The 17,386-nt window shown below is 39.9% G+C and overlaps 1 protein-coding gene across 4 annotated transcripts in view; it reads right to left on the reverse strand.

The window, feature by feature from the left end:
* MECP2 (methyl-CpG binding protein 2) overlaps positions 1–17,386 on the reverse strand; it is a 60,925-nt gene that overhangs the window by 39,191 nt on the left and 4,348 nt on the right. For 2 of the 4 annotated variants that reach the window (XM_079765960.1, XM_079765958.1), the window contains one exon: positions 16,743–16,866. The exons of the other annotated variants lie outside the window; for them this stretch is intronic. In XM_079765960.1, the coding sequence (XP_079622086.1) occupies positions 16,743–16,768 (26 nt within the window). In that variant the 5' untranslated portion in view covers positions 16,769–16,866. Of the gene's footprint in view, positions 1–16,742; positions 16,867–17,386 lie in introns of those variants that run through there. 4 annotated transcript variants of the gene reach the window in all.

Here is a 17,386-nt window from a genome sequence, read left to right on the forward strand (position 1 = left end):
TTGAACATACAGTATAATTGAGCAAACTGTATAAGAACACCCACATACTCATCACCTAGATTCTACTGTTGTTGACATCATTCATCCATCCATTAATTCTTCTTATTCTTTTTTTTAATATATTTTATTGATATTTTACAGAGAGGAAGGGAGAGGGATAAAGAGTTAGAAACATCGATGAGAGAGAAACATCGACCAGCTGCCTCTTGCACACCTCCCACTGGGGATGTGCCCGCAACCAAGGTACATGCCCTTGACCGGAATCGAATCTGGGACCTTTCAGTCCGCAGGCCGATGCTCTATCCACTGAGCCAAACCAGTTAGGGCAATTTTTCTTATTCTTGAAGCATTTCAAAGTTCACACACCAGTACACTTACACTACTACATGCATATCATTAATTAGAGTTGAAAATGCATGTCCTTTTTTCAGGTAAGATTTACATCCAGTAAAATGACAAATCTTAAGTCTATAATTTGATGAGTTCTGTCAACTGCATGGCACCTGTATAAGCTAAACCCTTATATCAAGATAGATGTCACCATAGCCACATTAAGTTCCCTGGTACTACTTTCTAGTCAGCCGCACCCCACATCCCCAACAACATTTGGTGGTGTCAGTTTTGGCCACTGTGGTGGGTGTGTACTATTATTTCATTGTGCTTTAATTTGTATTTCTTTGATGACTAATGTTGAACACTTCCTCATGAGTATATTGGTTATAATTCACAGGCCATAATTTGTGAAGTATCTATTAAAATCTTTTCACCTTTTAAAAACAGGTTGTCTTTTTACTATTGAGTTGTAGGAGTTCTTTATATATTCTGATACAAGTCCTTTGTCAGATAGGACTTGTCTCAACTATTTTCTCAGTGACTTTTCGTTTTCTTTTTTATATGTTTTAATTGATTTTGAGAGAGAGAGAGAGAGAGAGAGAGAGACATCTTTCAGTTGCCTTCCGCATGCACCTCTACCAGGGATCAAGCCAGCAATATGGGCACGTGCCCTGACCGGGAATCGAACTGGCAATCTTCCCATGCACGGGACGACACCCAAACAACTGAGCCACACCAAGGCTTAAATTAATTTTTATGTATGGTATGAAATAGTGTTGTGTATTAAATTGTGTCTTCCTCAAAAAAGATACGTCCTAATCCCAGTACCTATAAATGTGACCTTATTGGGAAATGAGGTCCGTACAGATGCAATTAACTAAGATGAGTTTATCCTGGAGTAGGGTGGGCCCATATTCCAATATGACTGGTGTCCTTATGAGAAGACAGCTACGTGAAAACAGACACACACAGAGAATGCCACATGATGAGGAAGGCAGATACTAGAATGATGCAGCCGCAAGTCAAGAAACACCAAGATTGTTATCAAACCACCAGAAACTAGGAAGACGCAAGAAAGGATTCCTCTTGACTGGAATCAAAACCCAGGATCCTTCAGTCTGAGGGCCAATGCTCTATCCACTGAGCCAAACTGGCTAGGGCCAACAGCAAATATTTTGCCACCATTTGAGGTGCTCATTATACCAACTCCTTACTCTAGAATTTGGTAATTAATTTAGTAATTAAAGGCAAAGATTAAGCATTTATACTGCCTTTTTAGAGGGAAATATAGTTCCTCCTTATCTGATGAAGGAAAGTTCTTTACTGAATGCCAATATTAAAAGTACAAGAGATGACAGAAACCCATCATTTTGTAACACCAATGTAATAATAGCTGCAGGCAAGGATCATCAATGAATGCTAAAATCATTAGGTGAATGGCTGTTGGGCAACAGGATCTTCATATGGTGCCAAAGCATCACACCACAGATTACTTATCAATTACAATAGGAAAACTGTATATTCGCAATGGAGAGATTTGGCAGTAACCTCCTTCTTCAACCAAGTGGTAAAATGTAGCATCAAGAACCAGTCTGATGCTAATACAAAATATTCTTACCCCAAATGTTTACCTAAACAAACCCGCAGATATAACCTCTCATTTACAATTAATGGAAGGGATAAACAGGAAAAGAAACACATCTAAAATGTGGGCCTTCTGTAAGACAACTGGGCTGGTTGCTTCATAAAGTCAATGTCACAGGTGGACTGGAGGTAGGGAGGCTGTTCTTGTTAGAAGAAACAAAGGAAGCATATGCAAATGCAAGGTATAAATCTTAATTGGTTACTGCCTGCCCCCCCCCCCCCGCCAAATAAAAACAGCTATAAAAGACACTTGGGGTAAATTACAATTTAGAATGGCTGTCTGATAACATTAGAGAATTACTGTTAATTTTTCAAGATCTGCTTGAGACATTATGCTTATATTGGAAAATGTCCTGATTTTTAGATGTTTGCTGAAGTACTCAGGGATGAAATGCCATACTGTCTGCGAATTCCTTTCAAATGGTCAGCAAAAGGATGTAAAAATGCACATAGCAATGCAAACCAAGCAAATATGTCAAAATGTCAACAATTGATTCTATGCAGTGGACACACAGGCTTCACAATAAGTTGGGAAAAAAAAGATTGGGCTGAAATAAAGAATTTAACAGAAAAGGTAGAAAATAAAGTCTAGGAGATATTATAAAATTCAGAGCAAAAATTAATAAATGGAAAACATGAGGGAGGATCAAGACAGAGGACCAATGTAAGAAGTCCAAAATTAAGTGAACAGGAGTCTCCATAAGAAAGAAAATAAAAGAATGGAAGCTAACATATTTTTTAAAAGACTTGACAATAGACAAAAGTATTCTCCAGGGAAAAAGAGAGTAAAGAAAACCACCTACAAAAGAACCACAACTAGTTTGTTCCATTAGTGACTCTGCATGCTAGAAGACAATGGTAGCAGTGCCTTCAAAGTTAGGAGGGAAAATAACTTTTTTTTTCTTTTCTAATATTGTCTTTATTTTTATTTAAGAAAATCTTTATTGTTGAAAGTATTACATATGTCCCCGTTTTCCCCCATTGACCCCTTCTAGCCCATCCCCACCCTCCACCCCCACCCCAGGCCTTCACCAACCTATTGTCTGAGGGTTATGCATATACAAGTTTTTTGGTTGATTTCTTCCCTCTTGCCCACCCATCCCGGTCTTCCTTCTGAGATTCGACAGTCTGTTTGTTCCACGCTTCAATGTCTCTGGATCTATTTTGTTCAACAGTTTATTTTGTTCATTAGATTCCACATATGAATGAGATCATGTGATACTTGTCTTTCTCTGACTGGCTTATTTCGCTTAGCTTAATACTCTCCAGGTCCAGAATGGAAAATAACTTTTAACCTTGGAATCCTATTCTTAGCCAATCAAGTAGAAGAGCAAAAGAAAGGCATTTCAGCCCTAGCTGGTTTGGCTCAGTGGATAGAGTGTCAGCCTGTGGACTGAAGGGTCCCAGGTTCAATTCCAGCCAAGGGCACATGCCCGGGGTTGCCAGCTCGATCCCCAGTAGGGGGCATGCAGAAGGCAGCCAATCAATGATTCTCTTTCATCACTGATGTTTCTATTTCTCTCTCCCCTCTCCCTTCCTCTCTGAAATCAATAAAAATATATTTAAAAAGAAAGAAAAAAAAGGCATTTCAGACATGCAGTTACTCAGAAGACATGTCTGTTATAATGCTTTTGGCCGCAAGAAAGAGAAAAGCCAATTCAAAATAGCTTACAAAATTCAAAAGTGTATTCTCTCACATAACTGGAAGCCCAGAGCTGGGGTTCCTCCTGTCTCTCTACTCCATCATCCTTGGCGAGGAAGTGCTGTCCTCAGGCTTGGTCCCTCAGTCTGAGGTTACAGAGCTGCCAGCAGCACCTTCCTTGTTTACATAGTGAGGGAAAGAAGTCTCCTCTGAACATGCCACTGAGGGCCCTCCCTTCAGTATGAGTGGACCAAATGAGATCTCAGGTCCAGCTTTAATCAATAACAGTTCCTTGCCAAGGGAATGCAATGTGTGGAATGACTTCAGGATCTTTGCTAGAGTTGGGAATAATGTAGAAAGGTGAGTAATACCAGGGTTTTATAGAAACTGGATATGGGTAAGCAACAGTGTCCATTCCAGTTTACTACCCATGCACTCTCTCCTAGCAAGTTATTTAAAGATGTATTCCAGAAAACAAGGAGTAAACCAAGTAAAAGATATGGGTTCGGCGAAACAGTAGCTCAAAGCCCAGAGCTCAGACAAGGGAAGATCCAGGTGGCAGTGTGTACAACCTTAGAGAGCAAGTACTTGTCCAGATGGCAGGCCAATAGAGAGCTCTGAGAGGAAGGCCTTTAAGGGTGAGAAACGCAGAACTGCAGGAAAGAAATAGCATGGCTGAGAGGATTTTTACGAGATCAGGAAATAGTATTAAACAAAAGTGAAAAGCAATCAGAAGCAGTGGGAAAAACAAAGAACTGTACAAGAAAGCCAAGGTTCAAAAATAAAGCAAGAATGTTAAGCAGGTGGTAGAGTCTAAGAAAGGGGGATTGTGATTCTAGACCTATAAAGAAATGTAATCCTCACATTCATTACTAAGCCTTGTGGTGAACAGTAGTTACATATGTGTAATAATGTCAATGATGTTGACTTGCTTTCAACTTTAGAATTAACCTATGACCACTGTATGTGGATGCAGGGCAGGGCATAAACTTAACAATTGTAAGAATGGAAAGTGATTGAGTATAGCTTTTAGGAGGTAGAAGTGGGGGGGGGCATGTGGAAGAAAAATCGGGTCATTAATATCCTCATCTTATATAGAGAGAAGTGCCATATGGATTAAAATAGATGGAACAGGAACCACTGTTTAAAGTTATAGAGAAAATGTGTTATGAATCTCAACATGGGAGGTGATATAAGCTAAGTCATTCTCTTTCATTAATCCTCACCAGAGGATATTCCCCCCTCCCCCATTGATTTTTAGAGAAAGTGGAAGGGAGGAAGAGAGACAGAGAAAGAAACATCGATGTGAGAGAGAGACATCTATTGGCTTCCTCTCAAATTCACTCCGACTGGGGTTGGGGATTTAGCCTGCAACCAAGGAATGTGCCCTTGACCAGAATCGGATCCACAACCCTTCAGTCTGTGGGCTGACACTTTAACCACTGAACAAAACTGGCCAGGGTGGTCATTCTCTTTCATTTTAGGGAGCTAATATAATCCCCCAAAGTTGGCAAGTGAAGAAAAATGTATAAGCATATAATTTAGTTTTTTTTTAATTTTTATTTTTAAATATATTTTTATTGATTTCCTAGAGGAAGGAAGGAGAGAGAGATATAAACATCAACGATGAGAGAGAATCATTGATCGGCTGCCTCCTGCATACCCCCCACTGGGGATCGAGCCTGCAACTCAGGCATGTGCCCTTGACTGGAATCGAACCTGGGACCCTTCAGTCCGCAGGCCGACGCTCTATCCACCGATCCAAACCAGCTAGGGCATAATTTAGTTTTAAAGGTAACCATCAAAGAAACTAATAGAAAACAGTTAAAAGCTGTCATCTCTGGGTCATGGAACAGGAATGGGAAGAAGTAAACTGTTATTTTCACCATAACCTCTTTTGAGAGAGGTTATGTTGTTACTGAGTGGCTGTAATATTTTGATAAAAACTCAAAATCCAAACCTAACCCTCAATAGTTTCCTACTGCTCTGACAGTAACATAAAAAATCCTGCACCAAGCCTGTCAACCTTTCTGCCCGCATCTGTCACCCTCCCCCCCACCCCCCAAATCCTGCTCTGCTCCAGCCACACAGGGCTTAAGAGCCTCAGATGACTAAGCTCCTCCCAGGCTTGAGGGGAGAGGGTGCTTCACACATGCATTTATCCTTTGGAAAAAAAGCCCTCATCCACTCTGCACCTTGCCTAACACTTCTGTCCCCCCTTGATTTCCAGCTTTAGCGTTGCCTCCTTATCCCTCCCAAGGCTGGGCTGTTCCCCCATTATACATGATCACAGTGAGCCCCGCATATTTTTCCTTCAGAGCACTTAACCCACTGTAATTACATAATTAATTGGGAAATATTTAAAGTCTGTCTCTCCTGCCAAACTTAGGCTCCATGACGAAAGGTACCACTAATCTCTGCCTGGGGTACCACAGACACCCGACTGTCGTGTGGAATGAATGGCTGGATGACAGCCTGATAAACTGCAGACCCTTTGGCATGGAGCAGCAAGGAACTCAGTACTCAAACTGAACTGTACTGGCCAGATGAAAAAGTTACTAAACGTGGAACAATCCCAGCATTTAGAATTGTCATTTTAACAAATAGTCTTATGAAACGTGTGTAGGTGAAGAAGCTGTTCAATATATCACCCAAAGTCCTGCTGCATCTGAGAGGTGACCTGTGGCTTGGATGGAGGTCTTAGAAGTAGAGATGGTTCTGGAGTACCTTTTGAATGTAAATCCCCACAGGACTTGCTGGTGAATTAGAGGAAGGTGAAGGAAAGAGCAGACTCAAGGACAACTACTAGAATTTTTTATTGGTAACTGGGTGGATATTCATGTTGTTTACTGCGACAGAAAAGACAGGAGGTGAAGCAGATTTAAATGGGAGGGGGGGGAGCAAAGTCCCCTGTTTGGGACTTGTTAAGTCTGAGATGTCTATGAGCAACTCAAGTGGAAATACTGAAGAGGCCATCCAATGCGGGGCTTAAGAGGGAGGTTAGAGATATAGGCACAGAGTGAAATCATCAGCACACAACTGTACCTATCATTCAGAGCAATGAAAACACAGACACAATGGAAATGCCTCTAATTAAGTCAAGGCATAACTATCAATGAAATGTCAAGTGGTCATTAAAAATGATTGTGTAAAGACATTATCCAGATGTTATCTGTAGATAGCAGATTTATGAGCAATTCTTAATCTTCCTCTTCCTACATTTTCTAAAATTTTTTTTCATCAGGTATTACTTTTGTAATTAGAAAATACAATTAAGTTATTTTCCTTTTAGGGAAAAGTGATGATACAAGCCTATTTTTACTGGCATGGACAGATATCTACAACGTATTGTTGAGGAAACAAGGCAAGTTACAACTGCACGTACTATATGATCCCATTTATCTAAAACAATATGTATGCATATTAAGAATTCTTAAACAGCTTTAGTTGCATTACATTTTACATGGTATCTGTAAAAAAACAAACGTGCTCATAAAAATGTTTGATACAATAATTGGAACTAAGCTTTAAATGTCATCTTATCTCCCTTTATTACACTTGTGCTTTAGGGATTTCCTTGGTCTCTTTCCCCCACATACTGACTACTCAGTGCTGGCTGTTCTTCTATTTGTAGTTCCATGGTATAATGTACACAATAGGCATTTTTTTAAAAACAATGTATTTTTTTATTGATTTTAGAGAGAGGAAGGGACAGGGATAGAGAGATAGAAACATCCATTGGCTGCCCCCCGATTGGGAATCGAACTGTGACATCCTGGTTCATAGGTCGACACTCAACCACTGAGCTACACCAGCCAGGCACAATAGGCATTCTTAATCTTTTTCTGCCATGATCCTTTTGGCCCTCTGAAGCCTCCCCCTTTATTTATTTATTAATATATTTTATTGTTTTTTGTTTTGTTTTTTACAGGGAGGGAGAGTCTTAGAAACATCGATAAGAGAGAAACATCAATCAGCTGCCTCCTGCACACCTCCCACAAGGGATGTGCCCGCAACCAAGGTACATGCCCTTGACTGGAATCGAACCTGGGACCCTTGAGTCCGCAGGCCGCCGCTCTATCCACTGAGCCAAACCGGTTAGGGCTGAAGCCTCCCTTTAGAAGAATGTTTCTATTATTATTTTTTTAAATATATTTTTATTGATTTCAGAGAGGAAAGGAGAGGGAGAGAGATAGAAACATCCATGATGAGAGAGAACCATTGATTGGCTGCCTCCTGCATGCCCCCCACTGGGGATAGAGCCCACAACCTGGGCATGCGCCCTTAACTGGAACTGAATCCGGGATCCTTCAGTCTGCAGGCCGACGCTCTGTCCACTGAGCCAAACTAGCTAGGGCAAGAATAATTTAAAATGCATAAAATAAAATGCAGAAAAATTTATTAACAACATACTTTGAGAATTGGAGCTAGAGTAATAAATATCCAGATCTAGAGGTGGGTCAAACAACTACCCAAAGTTTGAAGGAGTGATGAGCACAAATGATATTTCAAAACATCTGCAACTATAATACGATAGCATCTTTGATCTCTATTGGTGAGAAAGTCACAGGTACTCCTAACACTACCATAGTCTGTTGCCTACTGAAGGAAATCTGAATTTTCAGTGAGAGGTTGGTGAAAATAAAGATGGAGTGTTTTTCCCAATCAAGGTCACAGAACCCCTGAATTCTCAGAGCCCTCGGTCTAGAAAGATACACACCAAATAATAACAGCAGTTTTCTCTGCATGGAATTTCCAGAGTAATTTCCATATGCATCTAATATTTTTACAATGTTTTACTTGTGTAATTAAAAAATAAATACCATATTTCTGCTTGTTTGCTTTGTCTTAAACAACCCGGAAAAGTGACTAAGAAATCTTATACAGTTGCTTACAAGCTACATTAACATATTTTTAATAGGGTGATACCACTGAAAAAAGACTTTCAACCTTCCCTAACCACTTAGGTATTGAGGACTTTAATCATTCCCATGTTCTTGCAAATCTAGAAAAAATTCACTAGAATTATTTACTCTAGAGTTAAAAGGAACAAAAAGACAAACTTGTCACAACTGCAGACGTATGTCTACTTTTTTTGCCAAGTGTTATTCCCAAAACAGCTGAAAATATTAGAGCAAATTAGTACTTAATATGGACTAATACCTTCTGTTGTTTACAAAAAATATGAAAACCAGAAACACATGAAAATTTATATTTAAAAAATAAGATAGTAAATACGCGTAAAGAAATTTAAAATACAACCTGTCAAAGTAATGTCAAAATTTGACCTGGCTGGTGTGACTCAATTGGTTGAGCATTGTCCCATGCACCGACAGGTTGCATGCAGAAGACAATCAATTGATGTTTCACTCTCACATTTATGTTTCTTTCTCTCCCTTCCTCTCTCTCTCAAAAGCAATAAAATGTATTTAAAAACAAAACAAAAACTTAACTACCACTAGAAGCCTCAGAAAAACCAAAATGCTTTAAATATTTTCAAAAATAACTCACACATACAAAGTCAGTTCATGCTTAAAAATGCTCACGTTCATATTTTAGCAGTAATGTGGAATGTTGCAAAGGAGATGAAAACAAAGAGAAATGTGCATATCTTAGAAGCCGGCTTTGCTTTCTTTCAAATCTAAAAATAAAACCTTTAAACTGTCCTATTAATAAGTCTAGAAAATGGATGCCTTTTTTGAGGAAAGCTTTAACAAACACAGAAATAAAAATATCTTCTCGGTTAATAGGACCAAAGGATGTAAACATAAACCAGATGTCAATCCTCATTTATCTACAATTCCATTCAGGGCTCTGGTGGGGCTTCTGATATAAAGATGTTTCTACAGCCGAGACCGGTTTGGCTCAGTGGATAGAGCGTCGACGTGCGGACTGAAAGGTCCCGGGTTCGATTCCGGTCAAGGGCATGTACCTTGGTTGCGGGCACATCCCCAGTGGGGGTTGCGCAGGAGGCAGCTGATCGATGTTTCTCTATCATTGATGTTTCTGGCTCTCTGTCCCTCTCTCTTTCTCTCTGTGAAAAATCAATAAAAAAAAAAAAAAGATGTTTCTACAGCACAAGGAGACATACTAAATGAATGTGTGCATAGAGCAACATGGACCAGGCTCAAAAGCTAAGTATTAGTGAAAATCAGAATAAGTTGCAAAATGTTACATCTACCATACCACCCTTTAAATTTGCAAAAACACTTTCGAATGTTATATATTGGGTATGTGTTACAGCATAAAGCTTTCATGGAGCGTGGAGACTATCCCCATCACCTCTGAGGAACAGGCTACCTTGGGGAGGCAGGGCAGCAAGTGCAACCACAGGCTGGGATTTTGCAGGAGCTGCCACATTTGAGTTTCATAAAAGGAGGCTGATGTAAATTAGACAAACTGTTAATATTTCCAAAGTCAGAGTGAAAAGTACCCGAGTAGCTACCACTTTGAAGTCCTGCAGGATAGCAGGACTTCAAAGGCAGGCACACGGACGGGCAACGAGGAAGGCTTAGTCCATCTCCTTAGTCCATGCTCGCAGAGATTACAGTGGGCCATCCACAATGGCTTGTCAGGGTGGACCTGATCCTTGACAAGCCAGGAGCAAGCTTGCTTACACACTGCTTCCTTCACGATGAAAGTCTTGGGTAAAAAAAAAAAAAAAAAAAATCAAAAACAACAGAAGAACTAAGCAGTGAGTTTGGTACCATAGTTGACTCACACACCATACAAGCTCTTGCTCTCTCAGTATTGAAGATCAGAAAATAAAGTGTGTCGAAGAAGGGAAAGCCTTTTCAAGAGTCTTCCAGGGTCTCCTGGAGGAGAAGTGGAGAGAAGGAAAGTTTCATGAAGGAACCTGGAGTGGCAACCCTCAGGGCCTGATGGGTGGGTGGGTTGTCAGCTCAGGGAAGATGACCTCCAGAGCAGTGAGGGGTAGAAAGGGGACATAATGGATGGCCAGAGCGCCTCACATTACCTTCTGAGGCTTGGGAACATCTTCAAGTATGATGCAGCTTGGAAGAAAAGCTGAAACTATTCAGCATAGTTGGTAAGGCTGTGTCTGATTTCCTACCAGCACACTGCAAACAGAACCACTCCCAACCCACAGCTTGACTTGCTCTGCCTATCTCATTCACCTCCACACTCCAAACTCCTCAGACCCAGCCAAACAGTTCTCTCTGGCCCAAGCCTCCATATACGCTGGTCTCTCTTCCATTTATACTAGCCCGGAACTAAGCTAATGTCTTGGGGGTCACTTTTCAAAGAAGTAACTTCCCTCATCCCACTCCCATGTCTAGATGGGACCCCTCTTAAATTTATATGCTCCCTCAGTGGCCAGTACTTCTCCACTGTAGCATTTAGCCCCTTTTAGAGCAGTGGCCTGTTTGTCTGTCTGGATCTTCCTTTAGACCATTAAGATTACTAAGGGTTGCCCTGACTGTGTGGCTCAGTGGTTGAGTGTTGACCTATGAACCAGGAGGTCACAGTTCAATTCCTGGCCAGGGCACATGCCTGGGTTGTGGGCTCGATCCCCAGTGTGGGGCGTGGAGGAGGCAGCCAATCAATGATTCTCTCTCATCACTGATGTTTCTATCTCTTTCCCCTTCTCCCTTCCTCTCTGAAATCAATAAAAATATGTTTATTTTTTAAAAGATTACTAAGGGTTAGAGACAGTCCCTAGCATCTAGGACAGTAACTGACATCTAATATATGCTCAATTAGTATAGGGAAAATGAATAAAGTATTGCAATATAAAGAGTACAATAGTGAAAGAGAAATGAAGCAACAGCAATCTGTTCCAGCAGCCACGAAGACTTTTCAACCTTGAGTCCCAAGGAACCACACTGCAACTTAGAACAGTACCAAAATTAAAATGTTCCATTTTCTTCAAGATTCACAAATGAGAACTGGTTGAAGTTCCTCTTGCCAACTGAAGGGTCCTGCCTCACGGGTTCTGCTCACATCTGATGAAATGGAAGCTTCTGACTTTTCACTTTCTAATGCTAACTGTTATAAACTGTCTTCCTAGACTAATTAACAACTCTCTAATCTCTACAAATGGCCTTGCAATCGTAAATTTGCATGCTTATCTACTCATATGTAGTCTTTTCTTTAAAACTAAGCAAGTAAAAGGCTACCCTTGATTTAGCAATATCTATCAAAGTTTAAAATGCATATACCGTATTTTCTGGCATATAAGACGACTGGGCGTATAATATTTTCCTGGGTTAAAAAGTCGTTTTATACGCCGGAAAATACAGTAGTCCAATATATCTAATCCATTATATCTAATCCCATCAACATAGTCCAATATACCGTATTTCCCGGCGTATAAAACGACTTTTTAACCCAGGAAAATCTTATACACCCAGTCGTCTTATACGCCGGAAAGTACGGTACCTTTGATCCAGCAAGTCCTATCTCTAGGAATTTCTCCTATACATATACTTGCTATAAGCAATATGGTATATGTAAAAGACTATTAACTACAGCATTAACAAAGTCAAAAACACTGGAAACAAAAATATCCACCAACAGAAAACTAGTTAAATTATAGTGAATCCATATAATGGACTACTAAACCAACCCTTTTAAACAGAATGATACGGGCCCTGGCCAGTGTGCTCAGTGGCTGGAATATCAGACTACACACTGAAGGGTCACAGGTTGCAGGTTCTCATTCTGCAGCGCTCATTCTGGAAGATTCAAGAAAATAGTGGATTTTCACAAAAGTAGGTTTTAGATAATCTAGGAGGAAATTCAGAGGCCAAGTACAAGAGGCAACCAATCAATGTCTCTCTCACATCAATGTTTCTTTCTCTTCTGGTTTCTTTCTCTCTCTTCCCCTCCCTCCCTTCCATTCTCTCTAAAATTTAATCAATGGAAAAAAATCCTTGGGTGAGGATTAAAAAAAAAAAAGAAGAAGATAATGATATGGGTGTATAGGAACTGATACCAAACAATCTCCAAGATACATTAACTAAAAAGAGCAATCGCAAATGTGCACAGTATTTATAGTGTAAACACACACACAAAATATATACATAAACACATATCTATATATATAAAAGGCTAACATGCAAAGTGTCCCCGCAGGAGTTTGACCAGGAGTTCTATCACTCGCTATGACACGCACTGACCACCAGGGGGCGATGCGAAACGAAGGAAGGCCCTGGCCAGGAGGAGGAAGGCCCTGATCGGCCCTGATCACTGGCCAGGCCTAGGGACCCTACCCATGCATGAATTTCATGCACCGGGCCTCTAGTACAATATATATAATAATATAAGTATCCAATTTCATAGAGACAGAAAGTATAAGGATGATTGCCAGGAGCAGGGGGAGGAGGGAGGAATGAGGACTAATGGTTTAATGGGGACAGTTTCACTTTTGCAAGATGAAAAGGGTTCTGGAGATGCATATTGGTGATGGCTGCACAACAATGAGAATGTATTTAAGGTCACTAAATGTACACTTAAAACGCATAAAATGATAAATTTGATATTATGTATTATACCACAATTTAAAACACACACACACACACACACACACACACAACTGGTAATGATGGCTGCCTCCAGGGACAGAAATGGATATCCGGGACAGGATGGCAAGGAGATCTTTTATCATATAACCTTTAATACCACATTTTTCATTCTGTGCTATATACTCAACTATTCAAAACACCTGCAAAAATCATTTAAAAAAAAAAACCCAGCCTTATATAAGAAGCCTTTTCCTTCATCATTTATACCCTTTTTAAATAAAAAATATTTTCAATACAAATCAGGATTCCACTTCAGTTTTGTGGGTATTTATTAGATTTAAATAATGCAAGTTGTAAAAAATTACACTTGTTCTCCTAAGATTATATTCACCAAAAGCCTGTCTTTATATTTATCAGCCTTTACAGGAAAGCTTCAAAATCATCATAGAAGAAAATTACCATTTTTATCAGTACGTAACTTTTATTCTATCATAACAATCAAGCTGGCTGAATATAGAACTGTTTCAACAGCAAAAAGCCCTCATCATAATTCAAGACAAAAATCAGCCTGCAATTACATGAGTTATAAAACGAACTATGCTTTATGTTGCAGTCTACCCTAAAGCTGAAACTTACATGTCAGAATTAAACACACACACAAGTATAGCCTCTGAATTTCCTCCTAGATTATCTAAAACCTACTTTGGTGAAGATCCACTATTTTCTTGAATCTTCCAGAATGAGTGCTGCAGCCAGTCAAGGAGAAGGCAGCACTTGCAGGATCCAGTACCACCCCTGGCTCAAAGCAGGGGCTCAAATATTTGTTGGGTGAATGAATAAATGATTATCCGCTGACAGGCTTGTCACCAAGCCTCACAAAGAAAAAATTCAGAAAGAAAAAAGTAAGAGATGCTTTGTTCACTTGAAGTCAGCACATGATAAAGGTGAAGACTATATTATTGGTTCACCAAATAGCTATGACACAACTGACTAAGTGGGCTCTATACCTCATTCTATCCTAAAGTTAAATACAAATTGTTATTTTTAAAAACCATACAAAAAAACATAGGACAACTTACCTAGAAGATCCTTTTGTACAGATCAAATATGCATGTGTGAATACGGCATACCAAGCTTTTTTTAAAAAATCAAGAAAATGTTTTTATTGATGCTCGAGAGAAGGGAAGGGGACCAAGCCTGCAACCCAGACATGTGCCCTGACTGGGAATCGAACCGGCGACCTTTTGGTGCATGGGACGATAATCAACTGAGTTACACCGGCCAGGGCTCAAGTTTTTTATGAAGAAAGATAATATAGATGAATATTGATGTGTTCAATAGTAGGAAAAGATTTTCTAAGAATAAAAGTAAAAGGAGAAATCATAACAGAAATCTTATATATCAAAAAGACAAGCAGAATCAAAAGATATATGATAAAGTAGGAAAAAATATCTGCATGATGAAAGAGAATTAATATCCTTAATACATTGAGAGTTTCTACAAATTGACTTAAAAATATCTCAATGGAAGAATGAGTGCAGAACACGAACAGGCAATTCACGAAGACCAAATACAAATGACCAATGATTACTGAGGTTCAGCCTCAGTTAATAACCCAAAGAGCAAAAATTTAAATGATGGCTAGCCAATTCTGGGAGGGTATGGGGAAGTGGCACTTTCTCAGACTGTCATGGGAACTGGAATAGCCATTTAGGAAGATAATGTGGAGGTACCGACTAGTAACTTCATGTCTAAGCAGTTGTTCTTCAAAAAGACTGACACATGAGTAAGTTGAATCTAGTAGTATCTTTAATAGGGAACCATTGGGAAAACCAATAGGGGGACAATGCATGACAAAGTACTAGACTACAGTGCTATTTAACAAAAATGAGGCAGAGAGATAAAAATGTATAATACTAAATATGTATAATACCAACCTCATTTTGTTAAAAACACAAAAGGTGCATATTTGTATAGCCTGAGAAGAAGATTCAGAAAGATCTATGTTAAGCTATTAACATGGTTACTCTGGGAAGCACAGAGAGTAATAGGAAGCTTTTATTTTTTACTTGATATACTTTAAACTGTATGTATCCATAAAAGTATGTATTCTTTTTATAGCTTCTTTAAAAAGAAGAAAATTAGTAAGATACAAGCACTCATCTACTAAAGACAGGTTCTGTCCTTTAAGTATTCCCTTCAAAGTTCCTTGATGCTCACTCAAATCGCTGTCTTTCCCATTCATAAGTAGTAAGAGATATTTTTAAAAGATCTCTTCCTTTCTATACTTTTTAGAAGAAACTGTAGAGTCATCACTGCGTGTTTTATAAAATCCAGAAGAAACCCATTTACCGCCCATATTACATTTAGTCCACACAATTTCTGAGACAATGCACAAAGCGCCAGCCACACAACTCCCACCAGCATAAATACATGGAGCACAAAGAATGTCCTGTCAGCAGGGCCCAAGGCACACCCCACAGCAAAGGGGAATGACAATTTGAGTCACAGGATCAGGAGCGAAACCAAATTTGGGACTTGGCAGCAGTGTGATGCTCTTCCCTTCCCTTCTACACCTTCTATTCTCCTCTGCCCAAACACTGCCCCTCACATAGTCTCTAAACAGGCTATCATCTAAGATGTCCACACAGCTTTAGACTGAGATGTCAGAAACCACTAGAGACACAACAAAGTGCTACTTGGGAGTCTCAGCTGAAATCACAGTGGTAGCATATGTGTAAACTCACATTTTTTTCTTAAGAAAAGAAATGAAAAATATCAATTAGAATGTTTTGCCTTACCACATGGAATGTTTGAAATCCAGGTGTCAAAACATCAAATGTGAAGTGGCCACGGATTTTTAAAAAGCTGGAGATATTGAGCCTGACAACTGAGAAATTAAGGAACCACTCATTTTTACAAAACTTAAGTCCACACAAGGGCACCAAAGTAGCCAAAAGTGTGGCTGACAGAGCACCTGAGTGTCAGACCTCCAACAGCTTGGATCCCCAGCTTTTCAAAAAGCATTCCTTCTGCTCTAGGGTGTCAAGAGCCAGAAATGTGTCTGGGTGTTCTTTTTAGTTCCCATGGAAGGAGAGTGGCAAGTACATGCCATTAGCCATGGGCTCCACTGTTCTGTGACAGCTTTCAGGAGGCTATCCTTCCAGGGGACCATACACCAGTTCCCGTATCTGCAAATACATTACCACTGCTCACTAATGTTGACCAGGAAGTCATTTACCCAAAACCAAAGCAAACAAAGCACCATGCTGAAGACCACTGGGCAACAGCAGCAGCGGCAGGTGAAAAGCTCAGTCAAAGCGCTCTCGGCTCAGCTGACCTGCCTCAAGGTGAACTGAAGTTGCAGATCACCAGTTCCGGCTCTAATCTGACGCCCGCCCCCAGATCACGCTGTGGCTACCAAGTAACCCTACCCAAACTGACCTTTCAGGGCTCAGGGAAGTGACTTTTTTTTATTATATGGCACAGTTTGGCACAGTTATGTCTTTTGTCTTTGGGGTACTTTTATACTGTCCAAGAGTAGTATATCTTTTTTTCCTTGTTTTCATTTTTATTTTTTAAAAACAGATGGCCAAACCAGGACATATACTAAAAAAAAAAAAAGGAAGGTTACTTACCTGAGCCCTAACATTCCAGCTACCATGGAATCCTGTTGGAGCTGGTCTACAGAAGCAAGATGTATTCTGGGGAGTCACATGTCACATCAAAGCAGGAACTGGTGAGTCTGTATTTTTATGGAGCCTAAAACAAAGAAAATCGTAAGTTGAAAGCCCCCATTGTGCTGCACGACCTTTTTCCCAGGGCTATTTGGGACATTTTGAAGATAAACATATAGACAAAGTACTATGCTATTTCCCAGCTTACCTAGCTAGAAACAAAGGATAAACTGCAAATTACTGGCACATAAAACACAGTGCTAAAATAAAGGAAAGATTCATGCGTTAGAATCGACACTATCACAGGTCCTGTCACTTCTGAAGGACACTTTGACACTATAAAGCATATCGTTAGTGATGGTCTCTGATAAGTATTTCTTATACCATGTCATACAGAAACACTCAGGGATAGAATGCATGTTCAAGAGAACACGCAACATTAATATCTCATCCTCAAAAGAACACGTGAAATCCAGAGGCAAAGTCTCCCTTCTTTTTCAAGCAGCTGAAGCTGCAACAAGTTGCTGTAACATCAAGTAAATGGGGCTCTCACCCTAAGAGAAAAAAGCAGTATCAATGGAAACCAAGTGCCCTGGGGGATCCAA

The sequence above is a fragment of the Cnephaeus nilssonii genome (assembly GCF_951640355.1).
Source record: "Cnephaeus nilssonii genome assembly, chromosome: X".
NCBI lineage: Eukaryota > Metazoa > Chordata > Mammalia > Chiroptera > Vespertilionidae > Cnephaeus > Cnephaeus nilssonii.